Below are 22,381 nucleotides of genomic sequence, written 5' to 3'. Positions count from 1 at the left end.
TAGGATCACAGTTGTCTATCACTGTATTCAAACGCTCCAAAAAGTAGACAATCTTTGGACGGCATGTATGGTAAATTGCAATGAAAACAAATGCTACAATATTTTCTATTTTGCTTTTTGTCTTTTTGTAAAGATTTTAAAAAATATGATGTGTTTTGGAATAGATAATGCTTGGTATAGCATTCAAAATGTAAAGGCTGGCATACAGTGAAAAATAAGTCTCCCTCCCACCCCTGTCCCCACCTTACTCCATTTGCCTCTTAAGATGCAAGCACTCTTACTAGTTTGTTTATCCTTATACAAGGAATATGAGATATTCTGTGTTACACACATATCAATTATGTATTTTATGCAAATGCTGTATACCATCTACTCTATTCTATACACTTTTTTTTTTCTACTAAATATATTCTGGATGTCTTTTCATAGTTAAGGTGCCTCCACCTTTTTTTTTTTTTTTTTTTTTTGAGACAGAGTCTCGCTCTGTTGCCAGGCTGGAGTGCAGTGGCGCGATCTCGGCTCCCTGCAACCTCCGCCTCCCAGGTTCAAGCGATTCCCCTGCCTGCCTCCACCTTTTTAACGACTGTTAATGTAGCTAGTCCTTACGAATGAATATTTGAGCAGTTCCCTCTTCTGCTATTACAAACAATGGTATAGTCAATAACCCTATATATACATCATTTGCACACATGCAACTGTATCTGTAATATAAATTCTTAAGAGATATAATTCTTGGGTGAATGTGCATTTAACATTTTTAAAGTTTATATAAAGTCTTGTAACAGTTTCTATTTGTAATTTCTCATTACAAATAAAACTACATGTTTGCATAAGTTTAAGGCCATTTATAATTCTTTATCCATTATTCAACTGGGTTATTGTCTTGCTTTAAATACTTTTTAAAATAAACTTTTTATAACTTTTATAACTTTTTATATATTAAGACTATTAGCTCCATTACATGAGTTGGAAATTTTTCTCCCAGTTTGTCATTTATCTTTTTTTTTTTCCTTTTTTGAGATGTAGTCTCACTCTGTTGCCCAGGTTGGAACGCAGTGGCAGGATCTCAGTTCACTGCAACCTCTGCCTCCCGGGTTCAAGTAATTTCCCTGCCTCAGACTCCCAAGTAGCTGGGATTACAGGCTCATGCCACCATGCCCAGCTAATTTTTGTATTTTTAGTAGAGTCGGGATTTCACCATGTTGGCCAGGCTGATCTCAAACACCTGACCTCAAGGTGATCTGCCCTCCTTGGCCTCCCAAAGTGCTAGGATTACAGGTGTGAACCACCATGCCTGGTCCCAGTTTGTCATTTATCTTTAACTTTACTTGTATTTTTCTTTATATGCAGTTTTTTTTAATGTTGTCAGATTCATACATCTTTTCTTTTATAGTTCTGGGTTTGAGGTCATACTTCAAAGGCTTTCTGACTACATGATTAAAAAATATATATATTTTTTATATTACTTTATATATATAAAAAATATTCCCCTACATTTTCTACTGGTAGTTTTATAATTTATTTTTTAATCCATAGACCTTTGATCTCTGTGGAATTTACTTAGGTATTAGGTGTGAGGTAGGGCACAACTGCATTTTTTCAAATGGCTATCCATAGGCCAAACACCACTTATTGAATAATCTGTCTTCCACTGATCTGAAATGCTATCCTTTTCATACATTAAATTTCCCAGTCTTTTTGTGTCTATTTCTGAACTTTCTATTCAGTTTGAATACCATGACACTTAAACAATGTAGATCACAAAGATTTATAGCATACTTAAGTTTAAGAAACATAAGTTATATCATAACTATAGGAAACTGTAAGATACAGATAAAGTATTTCCCCTAGATTTATTCCTATTTAATTCATTTAACAATAATTTATTTAACCTTCTCTTCCCCCTGGCACATACTTTCTTTTGTTAAGGAGAAAGTTCCAGGTGGCCAGCTAAGAATTTCTCTGGCTTTAATCCAAAGGGATTTCTTTCCCCCATTTTGAGTAAAGCAACTCCAGTTATTTACTTACTGTCATGGAGCTTGAGAAATTCCTTCTTACCCCTTTTATCTGAAGTTGGGAGGTCAAAGTATGATAAAGTCTATTTAGCAAGCTGTCTAAAAATCACAGGTTGATGCCACCTACTCAAAAAGTACATAGCCACCTTTGTTCTGAAGCCTAGATAACTTTTTATTTGCTTGATTCCCTTTTAACCACACACTGGACTTAAATCTCAGGTTATCTATATTCCTTTATCATATCCCCAGGGACTCTCCCTGCCTCAAACTGCCCACCACACCCACAACACAAAGCATGAAAGTTTTTTTTCATCAGTATTAATTGTAACCATAATCAACAAGTCAGGCTGTGGGACATATGGCTGGTAACTGTACATATGTTAACTGTGATAGGAAAACAAGGACATCCTTTTACTTCTGTGGTGCTCTCCAGAAATAAGGGAAGATTTCTGCCTGGCACAGTGCTCTGTACAAACACTAGACTGCATACCAAATTGAAATAGTTACCAAAGACAAAACGGGTGTTTGCTGCTCTCAAATACCATCACATAAATGCTAAAACAAGTTCAGAAAGTATCAAAAATTTGGTTTTATTAGTTTACAATTTTGAACTAAATTACTGCTAAAAATAAAATAGTAAGTAAAAACTAAATAAAAAAAGAATTGGTAAGTATCTGGAAATGAACAATAAATTCAAAAAATGAAACAATTTCTTATTTTATAGGATGGAAGATACAAATTTGATTTTCAGATCACTGGGGATACTTTAAAGAAAACTCTAAAATGTTAAGAGTAGATTATTTAACATTGGTAAATAAACAAATATTAGGTAAGAGGTGGAGAGAAAACAATCTCAAGAATAATCAATAAGATGACAATAACAGGACAGGACTTCTAATGAAATAACATAGGACCCATTTTAATCTCTTAAATAAGTATGAAACTTGTAGATATATCCTGAAGCAAGGATGTGGCCAATCTTCTTACTAAGAGATAATGAAGAAGAGAAAAAGTTTTGCATTTTGAAAATCAGCATTTCTTCTTACCATCAATTTAATGTTAATTTTTTTTTAGCATTTCATAGTTCAGATTTTATGATCTGACGAAACGTATGATAAGGGAAACACTTTGTTGCTCATTCTTTTTATCATATCTCACCTTTCTGAACAAATTCTTTTGGGGACATTTAATAGTAAGCAGTTATCAGTTGTCCTCTGTTGAAGACAACTGTCCAACTTCTCACTGCAGAGTGAGGAGGAGAGTTTCAAGAAGCTTTCAATCTATTATAATGCTTCAAGACAGAAACTAGAAGTTCTTATGTTCTATAACTTTGCTCATATATTAGATTTAAGAGGCATTCCATTTCTCATGTATCAATCTGATGTACGAATCAAATCTATAATTGGTACATAATACATTCTCTAATTGAGCTCTTTTCCCTCAGATCACTTCTTCACTGCTGGCAACTAGCATATTTTAGAACAAATCCAGTAACTTTCAACGCCATCAGCCTAAGATCCCTTGTTTGAAAATGTCTGTTTTTGAACTATGTGCCAAACAGAGCTCTCATTCTCCTATCATGCATATTTGTGGCTGGGATGTGGTGAACTAGCTCAAAGTTGTCAGGGACAAATACCATTGGCTCACCACTCCTGGGTTACTTCCTGCTATCACACCCAGTCCCTTTAGGGAACATGTTACTGGTGTGAAGTCTAACAAACAGTTGTCCCAAAGTCTGGTGTGGATTACAAATAAACTCTAAGAGTCCGTTTACTAACTCATTAAAAATCAAGGTTAATTTAAATACACCCAAATATTTGAATTCTAAACTTAGAGTCATATATTTAAAGTAATATAGAAAACCAGGAGAAACAAATTTAATAGAGTTAGCAACTCAGTATATGTGAATGAAAGTTGGTGTTCTCCTTTTACACTTTAATTTTTTGAGACGGAGTCTCGCTCTGTCATCAGGTTGGAGTGCAGTGGCACAATATCAGCTCACTGCAACCTCTGCCTCCTGGGTTCAAGAGATTCCCCTGCCTCAGTCTCCCAAGTAGCTGGGACTACAGGCGCACACTACCACGCCCAGCTAATTTTTTGTATTTTAGTAGAGACAGGGTTTCACCATGTTGGCCAGGATGGTCTTGATCTCCTGACCTCATGATCCGCCCGCCTTGGCCTCCCAAAGTTCTGGGATACAGGCGTGAGCCACCGCACCCGGCCTCCTTTTACACTTTAATGTTGTAAGAAGAATATGTTTGTTTCCATACTGTCTGTTATAAAAAGGATTCCAATTACATAGATCCCCAGGATATCCAAATATCTGACTGCAGAATACCCGACACCACCAATACATGAACTCTTAATATCCTCATTATAAAAATATAAATGATTGTATTTATTTGGCAATGTGTGTGAAAAATCATAACGATAAAGCTCCTAATTTTTCTAAGTTTTTTCTCAAGTTATAAAAAGGTTTAAGACATTCTACTCACATCAATTTTTTATTATAAAGCATTACAAATATTTTGCTAATTGTTACAGATTAAAATCTAACAGAGAAAACACAATACAACCAAATGCTACTACAAACTTGACAATGTTGCAATAAATGACAGTCCTAATTTTTCTTGATTGCATTATAATAAAATGAATTACTATAGCTAATTTTGTTGACTGAATAACTTACTTCCTAGGCTCAGCCATAAAACAATCACTTATCTTTAAAATTATATATCAAACACCCAAAATGCAAAAAAAAAGTAATGCAACAAAATATTAAATTAACAGCAATAAAAAATGGCACACTCTCATTCCTTAACTATAGCTAACAAGGACAGTGTGACTTGGAAATTTTCATAGGATTAAAAAAAATGTTAAGTAGTAGAATGAATTCAACCTGAACAAAAACAATTAAAGAGGTGGGAAAGGCCGGACACAGTGGCTCAAGACTGTAATCCCAGCAATTTGGGAGGCCCAGGAGGGTGGATCACAAGGTTAAGAGATCAAGACCATCCTGGCCAACATGGTGAAATGCCGTCTCTACTAAAGATACAAAAAAAATCAGCTGGGTGTGGTGGTGCGTGCCTATAATCCCAGCTACTTGAGAGGTTGAGGCAGGAGAATTGCTTGAACCTGGGAGTCGGAGGTTGCAGTGAGCCGAAATCGTGCCACTGCACTCCAGTCTGGCGACAGAGCAAGACTCGGTCTCAAAAATAAAAACAAAAACAAAAGAGGTGGGAAAATGTAGTACTATCTCTTTTAATATTACCTATGTTTCTTAAAATTCCTTTAGTGTTTATGCCAGAGGCAAATTTATCAGGCATTTTAATATTATTTCTAAATATTATTAAAAATAACAAAATCCTGTCTCCAGGAATTTCCTAGTAAGAGCAAAAGGACAGAACCATAGTCTTCTTCCAAATAAGACACAAACCATAATGTCTATAACTTTATCCATCAAATTTTCCCACCATGAAACACAGAGAATAGTTAATCCAGATTTTTGGATTTTGCTTTGGAATCTGCTTGATTTCCATGTATTCAGACTGACATATATGTGAAGAAACTGGGACAGATGTAACGAAGGCATTAGAACACAAAAATAACTTTTAGAACTGATAAATACAGAACCTTACATCTTCAGTCTGAGCCAGACAGTTCGCAAGAAACAAAAAGAAACAAGAAAAGCAGTGCCAAATTCTATTTTTCAAGGTTGGAAGAACATTATTAATGTATTTCACTGCTTCCTGCTTATCTCAGCCACTGCCATTGACCGCTTTAAGCTATCATTCTGTCAAGATGCCCAGCTCGCTGAAGACATTCCTGACTCTAAGGAAAAAACAGTTTTTACCACACACTATAAATTAAGTATCTTATTTTCCTGTAAATGTTTATTTTCAGATGCTAACAAATTTCAACCAAATAATCAGAAGTAAGTTTATAAATTCATTTAACCTGTTTTAGGAGTGAAACATAGGTTTAAGAGTAGAACTAGCATTGATGATATATAAAATAATTAAATGTAAAAAATGACACCTGAAAGAGGTGCTTTCAAGTTTGAGTATATGTGGTTTTTATGTTATTAATTTTTTTTCCAACTTGAAATCTCTACTACCTTTTCCTAAGTATATGCCAAATAACTTTTTTAAGTTAAAAAAAAAACACAAAAATAGAATTTAATCAAATAGTTTATGGTGTTTTGTCTTTTACAATTAAATTACTAAATTTGGTCCCACAAATTCTGAAAAATAAAATGGAACAACTGTGAACTATACTAATATTAGTTTCATATTTTAGAAAGAGTATCCATTTAGTTCCTACAAAAAAGTAGTTTTGTAAATATCAAAGGAATAAGATCCTAATATCAATTCCATTTGTTATCACGTACAAATCAGCTATTAAATGAAACTGAGAAGTAACAAATCTCTTTTTTGAGTTTTCATCTAAGTAACCTTGTCAAAATTTTCCTAAAACAGGAATTCCTATGTATTTTCTAGACTAGGAACATCTCACATTTACAGTGTGTTTGTGTTTTTTTTTTGGCAGAAAATCTTTTACTGAAATAAGACTCTATGTAAGGATTTTCAGTAATTAAATGCTTATCATAATCCTCAACTGGAAACATTCTCCTGTTGGAAACCAAAAAAAAAAAAAAAAAAAAAAAAAAAGAAAATGTGGTACTAGTTATTATCACATAAGAAGCAAAGTAACTTTTTCTTGAATTCAAATGTCGAATATAAACTTCTGTTAATGATTTACACAGAACCTTTGCAAGTAAACCTAGAATCAGAAATTCTATAAAAAGAATGGTCACCTAATTCCACTAGAGAAAGGAAGGTCATCAAAAAAAAATTAATGAAACATTCTCTACCATCATTCACAAGGGTGCCAAGTTTTTTCTTGAATATACAATGACTTGGGAGTCCCACTGGAAAGTTGGGAAAAGAACAATGTAAGTAATTTATTGAATCTCAATGAGTTATTTTAAACAATGGAGTCTATCTTAGATAGATGATAGCTGCAGATAACACATAAGATGCCCTAGAGAGAGTGAACATGTCACAAACTGAAAGAAAATATCTGCAACACATATAACTAATGAAAATAAATATCCAAAATATGTAAGCATACTAAAAAAACCACCACCACCAAAAAAAAAAAAAAAAATCTGACAAAAAGTAGGCAAAGGTACAAACAGGTATTTGAGAGAGGAGTAAATAGAAATGGCCAATCAACATATAAAAATAATGATCACCATCATTGAAATCAGTATCATACAAATACAATAAAATGAGACAGCATTTTACAACTACTGGTTGGCAAACCTTGAAGTTTAAATGACACCAAGTGGGTGTACCCTTATACCCTGCTGGTAAAAACATGAAACAATTTAGAAAATAATTTGCAATTAGCCAGTGAAGCAGAAAAAATATACACAGTTAATATACCACTCCTAGGTAAACTTCCTAGAAAGATTCCTTTGCATGTAGCCAGGAAACATGTACAAGAAGGTTCAGAGCAGTATTATTTTGGATGGCTAAATATCCATCACAGATAAAAAAATTCTGATAAACTCATACCATTGTAAACTACAGAGCAGTGAAAAATGAATAAACAGCCCCACACATCAGTATGGACAAATCTCAAAAACACAATGTTACATCAAAAAAGTAAGCTGCAGAAGCAGATACATACAGTATAATTCCTTTTAAATATATAATTTAAAAACATGCAAGAGAAACATTATTGTGGATGGGATGTGGAGTGGTATACTTTCTAGAAGGACAGAGGGAATAAGAGACTCAGCATAATTAACTACATGAGGAAACACAGGGAATGCCATCAGGGAGATGGCATAGGGGTTTCAAAAGAATGCTAATGTTAAGTTTCTTTTGCTGGGTAGCAGATACACGTACATGTGTTCATTGAATTAATATCCCTCACCTTTAGCATAAAAGAATGATATATACTATACACATATCAAAGTTTTCCCAATTTTAAATATTGAAAAAAATGGGTACCTGTTCTTGAAAATTGTGGAAACCAGCAATGTAAGGCAGAAAAGAGAGGTGTGATGTGCCCAGAAGAGCAAAGGAGGTGCTCCCACTCTGAGAAAGTATATTAGCTAAGTGATGTGTAATTGCTACCACAGCATTTCAGCTAGTTTATAAGGGATGGAACATAAGCATAAGTTGATGGCTTTAGGTAACAATGAAAGGAAATTAAACAAAAGAGGAATACTTGTAAATACCTGAGAGCATGCACTGGTGGAAAAATGCCAAAGTAGCCTTTGAAATTGGTGTCCCTAGGAGGGCGGCATTCAACTCTCCGCTCTGCCACCTACCGGCTTTATGAAACTGTGGAATTCCTTAACCTCTTGGGCTTCAGTTTCCTTACAAAATAACAGTGGTAATATCTATCACGTAAGTCTCTTCTGGATCAAATAAGAAAAACAAAACACCTGACACAGGGAAGACTCTCAATAAACACAAGTCCAATCTGAAGACAAAGTTGAATCAGACCTAACCATCATGAGAATCATGGAATGTTATTTTTAAAATGAGGGATAGAAGACTCAGGTGCTGTACTAGGTCTCAAAGACACAACTTTTATACAAATGGCCCTCACCTTGAAGAAGATGTCTTAATATTAATATTTATAATGCCTTTTAAGCAAAAAACTGTCAAATTCCTATTTCTCTCCTTACTCCCATGACAAGAAAGATCTAAAGAACCATAGCTCATAACATGACCCACATGTGTAATTTGCAAATCAAAAAACTAGATCGTAAAGTGCCATAAAGTAAAAGAAACAAATTTTAAAAACTGGAAGGGCTCTTTATTGTCTTATAAAATGTTTTTTAAAATTCCAATAAACTTATTAACACTGCAAGTAAAATACATTTTAAATGCAGTTCAATATCATTACACAGTAGTATACACTGTGTATTAAAATGTACAAGGATTTTGTGGTATCAACACTGAAAGTTAAAAAAAGTATACAAATAAGTGGATTTCAAATACAATTGTTCTCAATATTGCTTTGGAGTCAGCTTTAGACTGTATTATTCAAAATACAATAATTGTATCATCCAAATTCTACACAAGAGTTTAATTATCATTTGTACCAAATAACAAAGAATTTATTCTTAAAGTTAATTACCCACAAATTGTTACTAGTAGACTGAGAGACTTCTTTCCCCCAAAAAAATCCACACTTTGATAAGGTCAGTTACTTCCCATGGGCTCCAAAACTCTTAACATTTTCCCCCAATATTCTTCTACTAGAATTTTTGCCAAATAACTCTTTATCCTTTTTTCTGTATTTTTAATAGTTGTGCTATAAATCATAAGAATACACCTTTTTTGTTGCACTATTTTATCAGTCATTTTCTAAGTCATGTATGATCAAAATATCATTTACTAAATTAATCTTAAAAAGTTTTACTCTGCTGCAATTATACAAATCCTACTGGTCACAAAACTAATAATGCAATTATAAACTAACACTTACCAATGTGAGAAATCAAGATTTATGGGAAGATCAAACCAAAAGCAAGACTGAAAAAATATTCACTATCTATTCTTACTCTCTCAATATCATAGTTGTAATCAAGAGCATTCCCCTGCCATATTTAACTCATGCTAAATATACAATTCTATACAAATATAAATACTACAAAATGAAGTTCTACATGTACCCCATTAGTAAGGATTCATATATTAGTAATAATTCAAAAGTCTCCCAAAACATTGAGAAGTTTTTAGTCACACCATTCTGCCTTTTAATCATTATAACAGGCCATGATGTCCTAAAAAATAAGCATGTTTGAAACTTCTTCAAAATAAAAACAAATATATTGACATTCGCACTATTTGCTTTTCAATTAGCTTCATTTTTAATTAGCAAATTCTGAATTAGCCCATTTTAGAACTGAAACAACATAGCTCTTTCAATTGTAAAGAACTAAAAACAGTGTTTACCAATTTGAGATGATTTGGAAAGCAGACCTAGTGGGATTACACTTTCACACAAATCTTAACAAGGAATAGCCAACACAGTAGTTCCTAGTTAAGTAGTGCTATTCTCGGAATTATACTGTTTCTCATAAATCCTATAGAAATATATCCATAGAAGACAGTCACTTTACCATGGTGATCTTGGCTAGGATGCTTAACCTCTAGGCCTCAAATTCTTTATCTCTAAAGATGAGAATAATAACAGTACCTACTTCATGGGGCTGCTATGAGAAGTAAATGAAATAATATATGCAAAGTTGTTAGAATTAGATCTAGCACATAAGATCTTAAAATGTCAGCTATTGAGCTGGATATTTTCTTTCTTTTCTTTTTTTTGAGCAGAGTCTCACTCTGTCACCCAGGCTGGAGGGCAGTGGTGTGATCTCGGCTCACTGCAACCTCTGCCTCCCAGGTTCAAGCGATTCTCCTGCCAAACCTCCTGAGTAGCTTGGATTACAAGCACACACCACCACGCCCGTCTAATTTTGTATTTTTGGTAGAGATGGGGTTTCACCATGTTGGTCAGGCTGGTCTTGAACTCTTGACCTTGTGATTCGCCTGCCTCAGCCTCCCAAAATGCTGGATGAGCCAGTGCGTCCGGCCAAGCTGGGCATTTTCTAATAGATTCTCACAACTCTAAAAGATAACTGGTTTTCCATATAAACAGGTACGTACTGCACACGTGCATTTTATAAAAGATGTCTTGGTTCAGTAAATAATAGCATTTGTCTAAGTGTCTGTTGATGGCTGAAGGGATAAAGAAAATGTGGGACTTTTGTTTCCCACTACTGAGGCACGAGGATCCAGTGTTCCAACCCAGTGGGAAAATGCAGCCTTTGACTGAAGAGGAGACCCACGTAATGTTTGAGAAGACTGTGAAATACATTAGGGAGAATCTCCAGCTGCCAGCTGAGAGGCTCAATGGCACCTACTGTTCTCGGCTGCACAAAGACCAGGTGTACTACATGAGTGAGAAGATTCTGAAGCTGGCACCGATATCTGATTTCCCTGGGACCTGCTTCAGAAAATTCACCAAGACCTATGTGTTTCAGGTGCACATCACAGCTCTGGATTACCCTGCACCCTATGCCAAGTATAAAGTGTGGATAAAACCTGGAGCAGAGCAGTCCTTCCTATATGGGGACGATATGTCGAAATCTGGTCTGAGTCAAATCACGAAAAATACTTCTCCTGGCCAGGAAGTCGTGGTGGCAGACATCCCTTTGGGTTTTGGGGTGGCAGCCACATCTATGCAAGACTGCAGAAAAGGAGACCCCACCGATTTGTGGTATTTCATCAAGCAAACGCTGGTGAATATGTGCGGCACGAAGAGATGGTGACTTAAAATGAAGTCACTGCAGGGACTTACAGTGGTGTGGAAAGGCCCAGCTTTGTTTCCTGTGTTTGCATGTATTCCACCATTGGGTTGAATTTTGTCAAAACTATGACCTCTTCAGGTCTTCTTAGTTTATATATTATCCATCACTGACAAACACAGGCTGGATTCATCTTGTACAGAAATGGCTCAAAATTGGGGTTTCAGATCTTTGTGTCTGTGACTAAATATTCTGTTTCGTATCTGAATCTGAGGGCTTCTTGTTTTGAGTAACAGATTCCAAACAGTTGGAACTAAGGACAAGAACAGCTTATTGTTATCTGTGATAACACTTTGTTTTCCAAACTCATGATAACAGCACATGGATTTTCTCTGTTGTTTATTAATATGAAAGATAGATACTGTCAAATCAGAACAGTAAGTCACATCTGAGATTTCACAGATGAAATCTGACTGAAATAATAACAGCAATTTATAGTAAGTGTTATGTGGTGTGGAAGAAAAACTTGGGTTCAAACCCCAGTTCTGCCGCCTACCAGCTAAATGACCTTGGATGAGTCATTCAACTTTAATAAGGTTCATTTTCTTCTTTTAAAAAAAACCCCACAAAACTTAAAAATTAGCTATAACCATCTACCTAAGAATGGTTTTTAGAATTAGAAGAATCACGATTATAAAGCATGTAACACAGTGCCTGGGAAATGACAGGTGTCAGCCCCCTTGTCCTTTAAAAAAAAAATGTGTGCATATTACATACATACACACAAACACATAATATTATTCAGCCTTAAAAAAGAAGAAAATCCTGCTATTTTTGACAACATGGATGAACCTAGAAGATAATATGCTAAGTGAAATAAACCAGACACAGAAGGACAAATACTGCATGATCTCACTCATATGTGCAATCTAAAAAAGTCAAAATTCATAGAAGCAGGGAGTAGAATGATGGCTGCCAAGGGCTGCAGAGTGGAGGGTCACAGAGAGATGTTGGTCAAGGGGCACAAAGTTTCAGTTACGTAGGATAAATAAGTTCATGAAATCTAATGTACAGCATGGTGACTATAGTTAGAGATACTGTATCATATACTTAAAACATGTTAAAAGAGTAGGTCTTAAGTGTTCTCGCCAATGTGATGGATATGTTAATTAGCTTGATTGTGATAACCATTTAGCAATGTATGTGTGTGTGTATATATATATATATCTGAAAATATATTGTATAGCATAAATATATATACTTTTATTTTATCATTTATAACTCAATAAAGCTGGAAAAAAAATTTTTTTAACGTGAATATTTGTGAAACTATGACCAGGGATGGGTATGTTGATCCACAGTTTAGAGTACCGCCAGTAGCATATATATCAGGAAAAACAATGTTTTTTAATTGAATTAAAGTCCAATGAGTCAAGTAAATATTAAATATAGCTCTTGCAAAATGCTTTTGGTAATGGAAGTTATATTGTTCATCAAGTAATGAAATGGAATACTACCTAAGATTTTAATGAGAAAAAAGTTAATTTTGTCCAAGCATAACTTTGCTGAATAACAAGCAGAACTGAGGGCTCTACCAATATCATCTAGAGAACTCACATGGAGCTGTTAAATAAAAAAGGGGGGGGTTATGGATGCTACAGAAAAAAACTGAAATATCATTTTCTAGTACTTACTTGGATTAGTATCTCTTTCAGCTCTAATATTTGTATTTTAATGATACTGATGCAATTCTAAAATTTTCATTTTATAAACTTGAATATTCTAAAATATTTATCTGATACTCACAACCTGAATAATAACATCTTCCCCCTTTAAGGGTCATATATGTATTTCCGTTCAAGAGAGAAGATGCTAATGGGTAGGTTGAACAGGGAAAGAATTAATAAATGATATCAGTAGTCTGTGAGCCCATTTTTATTTCCTGGCATATAGTATATTTTTAATACATTGAGGAGTTGAATAAATCAATGTATCAATAAGTAAATGGGGTATAGATGAGTAAAAGATAATGGGAAAGTGAAGCATGGCTATGTCTAATAAGTTATTTGTTGCTCTGAAACTGCACAGTTCAGGTTTCTGAGATATTTAAAGAAATCTCTCTAAATTCCCAAGATTCTAGGCTCTTCTCCTTTTTCTTTCCATCTCAGGCCTAACCTGAACCTACCCTCTTACATCTATATCCTCCTACCATGCCTACTTTCACAAAAACTGTCTTTGAAAAATCTCTGAAATTCTAACTTATTAGCCAGTAGAACAATTTAAGGTACAAACTTACTAGAACAGCAACCATGGTTATTTTCTTTTGTGAAAACTACTTTGGGAAGAAGTTGTTAATACTAGGACCTCTACAAGAATTCCAAGTTATTATTTTAAGGTAAGGAAAGGTTTGGAAAGACTCAGACCCAAACCAGCACCATGCAAATGGCCCTATCCCTGGGCATCCACAAGCATGAGGCAAACCATCCACCTCAATAAACATGGAAATCTGGTGTCCTGACACTCTTAGTTCCTTCATTCAGGAACATTTATAAGGTCTATGCCTTATAACAGGCACTACTTGTATAGAGTGGAATTTCAATAATAAATAACCCACAGTCCTTGAGTTACATTCAGGAAAGAGTATAAAGTATGAGAAAACACCATTTCATGATTTGGAAGATAGATTCACACAGACACTAAAGAAGCCAGAGGCCATAAGAGGCTTTGGTGTCTGGTGTTTATCTCCATGAGTCTACAGCAGGAAGTAGCTCCTGCTCCAGATTCCTAGAATCCAACCTGGCAACTGGTACACACAGAGGGTCAGAAAAAGTCTGACAATCATTTGAGAAGACTGTCTAATATCAGAGATATTTACCTCTTTGACACCAGTATGGTCATAATCACCAATCACAATTGTGGAGCATTCCCAAGCACTGTTTTGCCACTTATGTGTCATTTCACTTTCCAAAGTTCCTAACATATAAAATTAAGAGAAAGTAGGGGAAGATGACAGCATGTCTAAACTTCTGCCCGATTAGCATCATAAGTGGCAAGAGTTATTTTTGACTTATAAGTTCTTAAAAATAGTAAGAATTTCAGCACTAATAAGATCACTGCGGGAAAAAACACTATTAACGGTTATTATATCTCTATAGTATATACATTTTATTTTCTATTTGTTATGTTTTTCCTAAATAGCAATTACCTTTAAAATATGAAAGAAAGTAGGCAAAGAGGAAACCAGGGTGCAAAAAGGCCAGGTGATCTGGTCAGTATTACTGGTGGGCAAGAGGCAGGAACCAGGGACGGCAGGAAGACCCACTTGGCATCTTTGCACTGTTAGGGAAAAGGTCTGTGGGTGAGGTAACACAATTATTTGATCAATGGCTAAACATACAAGGGCCCAGCATTACTGGGATGTATTTTCATTGTTAATATGAATAAGTTAAATAGTTGCGTAAGTATCTGTTTTGACGATGGGTTTCTTCGTGGTCTATGTTGCCACACAGACCCTACAGGTACTCAGGTGCCCTATAGGTACTTAATATTCTACAGGTACTCATGTACCCTACAAGTACTTTACTTTGTACACTATAGATGGTGACTGTGGAGTTGTTCTCAAGTATGATAGTAAACAGAGGAACAAAGAGATCTAAATAAAAAGTGTTACCCTGTGACTTCTCTAACACTTTAATTCTCTGTAATTGCTCCTTCCAACTTAGCAGAAACTGCATGTGAAAGGTGAAGTTGCAAATAGCGTAGGAACATGTGTGAATGGTTGAGAACCCATTGGGTGGCCAAGATCCTTGAAGATCTTAGGTCAAGGGGCCAAGACATTCTATATTTGTAACTCAGCTGGGTTACTATGGAAAGCAGGTGATGTCATTAAGTGCTTGGCGCAGAAAACTATGAGCTCTTCAAGTGATGCAGCAATTTGTGTATAACGGAAAACAGAATATAAAGCCCTTGTTAAAGCTTTGTAAATGACTCTCAGTTTTTCTTGACCTGACCTGACGTTTCAGGGGTTTTTCATAAACACCTGTTTTTATGCATGAATTTCTCTTTTCAAACCCTCAGCAGGTATCTAACCACTAAACCACATTAGACTATTCATACAAATAGTTCATTTTTAGCTTCTGGGTTCTATAATGGCACCTAAGAATGTTCTTTTAAAATTTTTTCAAGAGGAATGAGGTACAGCAAGGTGGTGGTGGAAGGTGCCCTGACTAAACTTCTCGGCACTTTTCCCATTTCTGTCCTAAAAGGTTGAAGGATTAGGAGAACAGGAAAGTCAGTATCCTGCCAGACCAGGGGGTGAACACATTAGCTCAGTCACTGGTGTTTTCCCTCAGTGGACTCTCGCCAACAGCTTGTCACATCAGAAATGTAACTCAGTTAAACATCAGGCCAGGGGATGTGCATAATAAACTAGTTTCCTTGTCTGAAGAATAAAATGATTGATGTGGATGAACTTTCCTGCCCCTTACAGCTGAGTCTATGAAAGAACAATAATATTCTGAATAAAGACATATGTACCTTAAAAGAAAGTTTTGCATGAAAAAAACTCATAAGCAAATTAAAAAGAGAAATAAACTGGGAAAAATATGTGAAAACTATATCACAGAACAGAGGTTTAAGTTATAGAACATGTACAGGAAAAGTAGGCTAGAGAAATGGTCTAAGCTATATGAAAAGATACTCAACCATGCTTTTAGTAAGAAGAATGAAAATTACAACTAGACTGAGATTCCAATTTTCACCTCTAAGGTGGACAAAAATTAAAAAGTCCAACAAAATCTAAACAACATACCCTGTTGGTGATGCTGAGGGGAAACAGGGCCATGAATCCCCATTCTATGACTCTCTCCCAAAGATATTCAGGCTACATATACACCCACACACCCACACACAAAGTTACTCACTATAAAGTATTTGTGTTAAAGACATGGAATCAACCTAAATACACATCAACGATAGACTAGATAAAGAAAATGTGGTACCCATGGAATACTATGCAGCCATAAAAAACAGTAAGATAATGTCCTTTGCAGGGACACAGATGGTGCTGCAGGCCATTATCCCTAGCAAACTAATACAGGAACAGAAAACCAAATACTGCATGTTCTCACTTATAAGTAGGAGCTAAACGATAAGAAACCATGGACACATAGAGGGGAACAACATACACTGGGGTCTTTCAGAGGTTGGAGGGTAGAAGGAGGAAGAAGATCAGGAAAAATAACTAATGGGTACTAGGTTAATACTTGGGTGATGAAATAAACTGTACAATAAAGCCCCATGACACAAGTTTACCTATGTAACAAATCTGCACTTGTACCCCTGAATTTAAATGTTAAAAAAAAGTATTTGTATTGGCAAAAGACAGGAAATAACAAAGATGTCCATCTATAGGGCAATGGTTGAAAAAACTGTGGTGCATCTATACAATGGAGTACTATGAAGCTGTAAAAAGGAATGCAGACCATCTTTACACAATGTTATGCAATGATCTCCAATATAAACTGTTACCTATAATAAAGCTTCAGGTCAGGTCAAGAAAAACTGAGTCATTTAAAAAATAAAGTATGTACACTGTGATGCCATTTACTTAAGAAGTTGGGAGGGATATAAATGAATAACACATTTTTTAATAAAAAGGATAAATCAAAACAATGTTTTAAAAATGGTGACATATATAGAAGGAAGGTGAAACACAGAGTGGATAGGTCAGTAACAGAGGCTACCCTTCTCTGAATATTCCTTGTTTTATAAATTTGACTTCAGAAATATACGATGTTTGCTGGAGCTGGCTTATATTGGCTTTTGGTGAATGTTCAGGTATTTTGTGATTGGGTTGTCTGGAAACTGACCATACCATGGAGATCAGCAAACACATCTCCTTCACCCTCAAGTTGGTTGTTAAACATATATCCGAACACCAGAGAAAACATATGTACTTTAGGAAAGTATAAAACAAATTAAATTTAAAAAGAACATTCCTAAAAATTGACAGCAAAATGAAACAAACCTAACAGTGTATTGAGTGGGTAGTATTACCACATTGAATCAACTGTGTCACGTGACTTTACAGCACAGTAATGTGGCTCTAGTGAAAATACCAAAAGAATTGCAAACATAATCAAACGGCTTATTGTTTTTTTTCAATATTCTGGTATGAATATTGGTATTTTTATTTTGAGAAATTGTGAGTATCATAGAATAAACAAATGAATAACTATATTACTGGCATGAGTACTGGGGTTTTTTGCATGGGACCAAGGAGCTACAGATACAAGATTGAGGTCATTAAGTAAACACCTGTGGCCCTGAATGTGCATTGGCTACATCAGTAAAAAGTTATCATACATCTTATATTTAATGAACATCCTGTGCACACATTTCTTAGCTCTGTTCACTAGAGAGAATGACCAACCCAGAAGCAATGTGCCCAGGACAATGTGCCTAGGACCCAGACATCCAGGCACTCAGACTGTGGTTTCTATTTCCCACAAAAGAAACCAAGAGTCTGTGGAGAAATGTCTTATTGTAGATCTGGGCCACGAAAGGTATAAAATATTAGAAGGAAAGAAGCTATAAAAAAAACTACAGGGATCATGGTCAAAAGAACTCAGGAGCCAACTGGAGGAGGAGAGGATCTCATTGGCCAAAAATGGGGAAAAAATTCTGAACAACAGTAAGATTAATAAGTGCCATGGACTGAAACACATACATTATAAACTCAATGTTTATAATGATACTCAAACACACACACTTCCCTCACTATACCTGTGGAGGATGCTAGGAGCAGCTTATTGTTCTAAATGCTGGTAAAGGCATTTCTCCTGGTTTTTCTATACACACTGTACTTCAGGGTAACCAAATAGTTGATGAAGGGGTGTTTTTCTTTATAGAAAATATCCTAGCTAATAAATAAAATAAAACTGATAAGATCAGAATATCATTTTATAACCTATAATAAAATATTGACTGTAGGCAATTACCAATGTCCAGTAACACCAAAGAGACACCAGCAATTAAGGGCTTCCTGACAGAAGTACATCATACCACTCTCTGTAAAGTGTTCTTGCCAAAAAATGTATTTGTGTGTGTTGTATCTGTGTGCGAATGAATGTATCTCAAACCTGAAATCAGATGAAAACTCTAGATTTAACTATCAATCTCTACAGCAGCAAGTTAAGTGACAACAAATTCTAGATCATAGGAAATTGTGAGAGACAGATGACATGGTTTTTCAACAAATAAACCGCAAGGGAGTAAAAAGTGACACAAGACACCTAGAGTAACAGGTACTTTAGTCCATTTTACACTACTATAACAGAATGCCACAGACAGGGTAATTTATGATGAACAGAGCTTTATTTGGCACACAGTTCTGAAGGCTAGGAAGTCCAAGAGGATGGCACCAGTATCTGCAGAGAGCCTTCATGCTGTAGTATCGCATGGCAGAAGGCAGTGGGGCAAAAGAGGGCAAAAGTGTGCAAGAGAGCAAAAGGGGGCCAAGCTTGCTTCTATATAAAGCCCACTCTCACAACAACTAACCCATTCCCACAATAGTAACATTAATCCATTCATGAGGGCATAGTCCTCACAACCTCATCACTTCTTAAAGATCCCACTTGCCAAAACTGTTACATTAAGAATTAAGTTTCCAACACATGAACTTTGGGGGATACATTCAAACCATGACAGCAGGGATATATGAATCAACCTAATTTCAACAAACAATTTATCAATCAATAAAAAATACATGTGGATATATATGTATGTGTTTCTATATAATATAGACATGTATATATATATGCTTGTGTGTATACATGTCTATATATGTATGTGAACTACAGGATTTGATGATATTAAGAAATGGCTGATTTTTTAATATGATGATGACATTGTTTTAAAGAAAAAAGACTCCTTATCTTCTGGAAAAATATACCAAAATATTCACAGGTAAATTGGTACAATATATGGGATTTACTCCAAAATTTGGAGGAGTGGTGAATGAAAGGAGAATTGAGTGACAGTGAGTTGAGATCAGTTTGAATGACAGGCATATAGGCATTTATTGTAACTATTCTCACTACTTCTATAAAAGACAAGTTTTCTGTAAAAAAGTTTAAAAAGCATATGAACACAAATAACAAAAAACAATGTAGCTAATATTAACAAGCTGGTAATAGAACACTGATATCAGACTATACATTCTAACTTAGGAGGCCATCATGATCACCTGAGGAGCTTTATGAAAATATAGTCTTTGAACCACCACTATCTTAATGAACCTCAAAGGCTGAAGGAATTGTGCCATTTCCCTCAGGACAGCAGGAGTGGAGAAAAGAGGCTGAGAACCACTGTGTAAACACTTTAAGGGTATAGAATATATATTATTCACCCAGTATTTATCTTAATGTCTAACACTTAAGAAGCACTTAAGAAACATAACGTGAATTAATTAACGATCCACAGATGTGCAAATGAATAGGCAAGCTTAATAGTAGCTAATTGCTAGATGTGAAAAAAATCATTATTCATATTTGATATTGAAAAAAATTACTCAGGTTATAGAGTTTAAAGAGTATGGCTCTCTGTTTTGAGTGGAATGGGTTTCCTTCATAAAGCCACAGACTAGTCACTTCAAACAGCTGCAAGTAAACACGCAGAGTAAAAATAGTTTTAAATACACAATTGGGCAGGGTGTGGCTAGAAAATATTCTGATTCTACAATCTGTTTTGGACAAGACAGTGCTTCTTATGTGACTAACAAAGCAAACAGCAGTCAGATTCCTTGTGCTGAAATAAGTACACTATTTGCAAAAAGGGTTGAATGTCCAAGGCTTATTCAATAAGGACACCACATTTTCCAAAACTAAAGGGGAGTATAGAATGACAAATACCCACATATATTTACATATCCCTAAAAGAAGACACACAACCTCCTGGTATGGATTTTTTTGTGTCTCTAATAAGTACTAACTGGAGCCAAGTCTACCATCTGACCATGGAGAACAGCAGAATACCTCAAGCACAGGAATAATCTAATTTTAAAACTGGGAGGAGCTTAGAAACCACCTAGTCCAAACTTTTCATTGTGTTGATAAAAAAACAGACACCCAGAGGGGTTAAAGCGAAAGGCTCTGAAAATTGTTGCAATAGCCACGGATGAACAAATGGTATACACAGGGGCATAGCACTATGTATTAAGAGCTGAGAATTAGTCTTCTGAACGTTCACATGAATGACAGCTAACAGGGTATCAGTCTCAATTATAAGCAAATAGCAGTATGTGTGTGCATGTGCATCACCATATATACACACAAAATATTAAAATATATATTTTTAATAATTCCTTTCAAAACAAATTCAACTCAGCATTCAAAAGCATCCATAAAGTTACCTCACCTACTTTTTCAAAATTGTGTCCAAATGAGCCATAAGGCAGAAGGCAGGTGTTTTCTCACACTTATCTTTTGTAGTCTCCTACAGATGTAGCAGAGTACATATTATAATTACAAAAGCTATTCCATATATAATTTCTAAATGATGAAATAATAATTATAATATAAACTTTCCTATTTTGTTATTCTGAACTGCTATAAGAAACATATTTTATATGTATCTGTGAGTATTATACAGAGACATGTATAACAATGTAAATTTTTTTAATATGGCAATCAACAAAATGCTTAAAAGCAAGAAGAGAGAGACAATGAGATGCCTTATCCATTTATATTTCCATAAAGGGCTATACAAGGCTTTGTTTAAAATACAGAAAATTGCTTGCAGGGGAGGGAAAGGGACAAGAAAAAGGACAAAGCTTTAGTTCATTCACTGGTCAAACTTTCAACTATTTCAATTATTGATTAGTCCTGAATCCATACTACTTTAATTCTGTGGAGGTAGAAAAATGATGTGTCTATGCCTGTGCATGGAATTGTCCTCCTCAACCAGTTCACCTGCATAGTCAATTCGATTTTGATTCAAAATGATGAAATTAAATAAGATAAAAAATTTGGACTCTCAACTTCCCATCTTTATTAGATTTTTTAGGATCCTAAAAACTGATTTTAAAGGTTTCCTAATATTGTTAAAGACTGTAACTACCGAAATTGACAATAGTGTTTACTTCCACCTTTGAGGAAAAGTATTCCTAATTGGGATGATTCCTAACTGCAAGTTAAGCCAATAATATTTTTTTTAAGCTGAAAGCAAAGTTTGAAAATTTTTTTCTCCTGAAATAAACACAGCAATCTTACGTAAATCAACATAATATGAGATTGTCAAATTAAGGGGTTTTTGCAAATTCTACTGCAACTCTAAAGTAAACCCAAATTTAATCAAGACAATCTGAAGTCATTTACTGAATACAGCATAGTGTTGTGAATAAGGGGTCTAAATCCTTCAGGATAATTATATTGCTAACTCTACTATCAAATTCACTCTACTATTCAAATTTTCCCTGTCTGAAAAAATTAAAATATTTAATATGCTATCATATTTTAAATTTCTCATAACTTCTGAAGGCTTACACTAAAATTCTGATATGCAAAACAGCATACCTACGATTTCACCATTTTGTTTCTTTTGCTTAAGCCTAAAAGTAATTAAGAATTGGGGTCAGCTATTTTCACAAAAATTTATGAACATTAATAGACACATTGGTAACTTTATGTAATAACTCAATAATTTAGATGATGGTTTAAATCCAGTACCCCCTTCAAGGAATTCTTTATCTGCTTTTATGTACTACCACATATTATATAACATCAACCAATTAACATAAGAATGTACTTTTCAAAAATAAAAAGGGGGTATCATCATTCCATCATGAACCAGCCTAAACACTAGAGTATTAACTAATAAAATAAAATCACAGAAAAAGATAGTCCCTGGTTAAAACTATTAATACATATTTAAGACAAAGGGTTTATTTTTCAGTAAGAAAACAAGGAAAAGGAGAGCCCAGCCTGATCTTGTGTGCCTGCCCAATAGAACTTTCCACCATAATTAGTGC

At 34.9% G+C, this 22,381-nt stretch overlaps 2 protein-coding genes across 3 annotated transcripts in view; one reads left to right on the top strand and one right to left on the bottom strand.

Annotated features, from left to right (window-relative positions):
* The window catches only part of NT5DC1 (5'-nucleotidase domain containing 1), a 144,321-nt gene that overhangs the window by 96,186 nt on the left and 25,754 nt on the right, over positions 1-22,381 (bottom strand). The gene's annotated exons all lie outside the window — the stretch shown is intronic.
* LOC100595777 (60S ribosome subunit biogenesis protein NIP7 homolog) lies at positions 10,864-11,376 on the top strand. Of its 2 annotated transcripts, XM_012506076.1 has the most exons (2): positions 10,864-11,129; positions 11,262-11,376. In XM_012506076.1, exons 1-2 carry the CDS (start codon positions 10,864-10,866, stop codon positions 11,374-11,376), a joined length of 381 nt encoding a protein of 126 aa, XP_012361530.1. The 2 variants fall into 2 exon arrangements, with proteins under 2 accessions (XP_012361530.1, XP_012361529.1); XM_012506075.1 differs by having other exon boundaries at positions 10,864-11,376.

Source organism: Nomascus leucogenys, chromosome 3, assembly GCF_006542625.1.
Source record: "Nomascus leucogenys isolate Asia chromosome 3, Asia_NLE_v1, whole genome shotgun sequence".
NCBI lineage: Eukaryota > Metazoa > Chordata > Mammalia > Primates > Hylobatidae > Nomascus > Nomascus leucogenys.
Note: the sequence above shows the minus strand (reverse complement) of the source record. Positions and strands in the feature narration are given on the sequence as shown.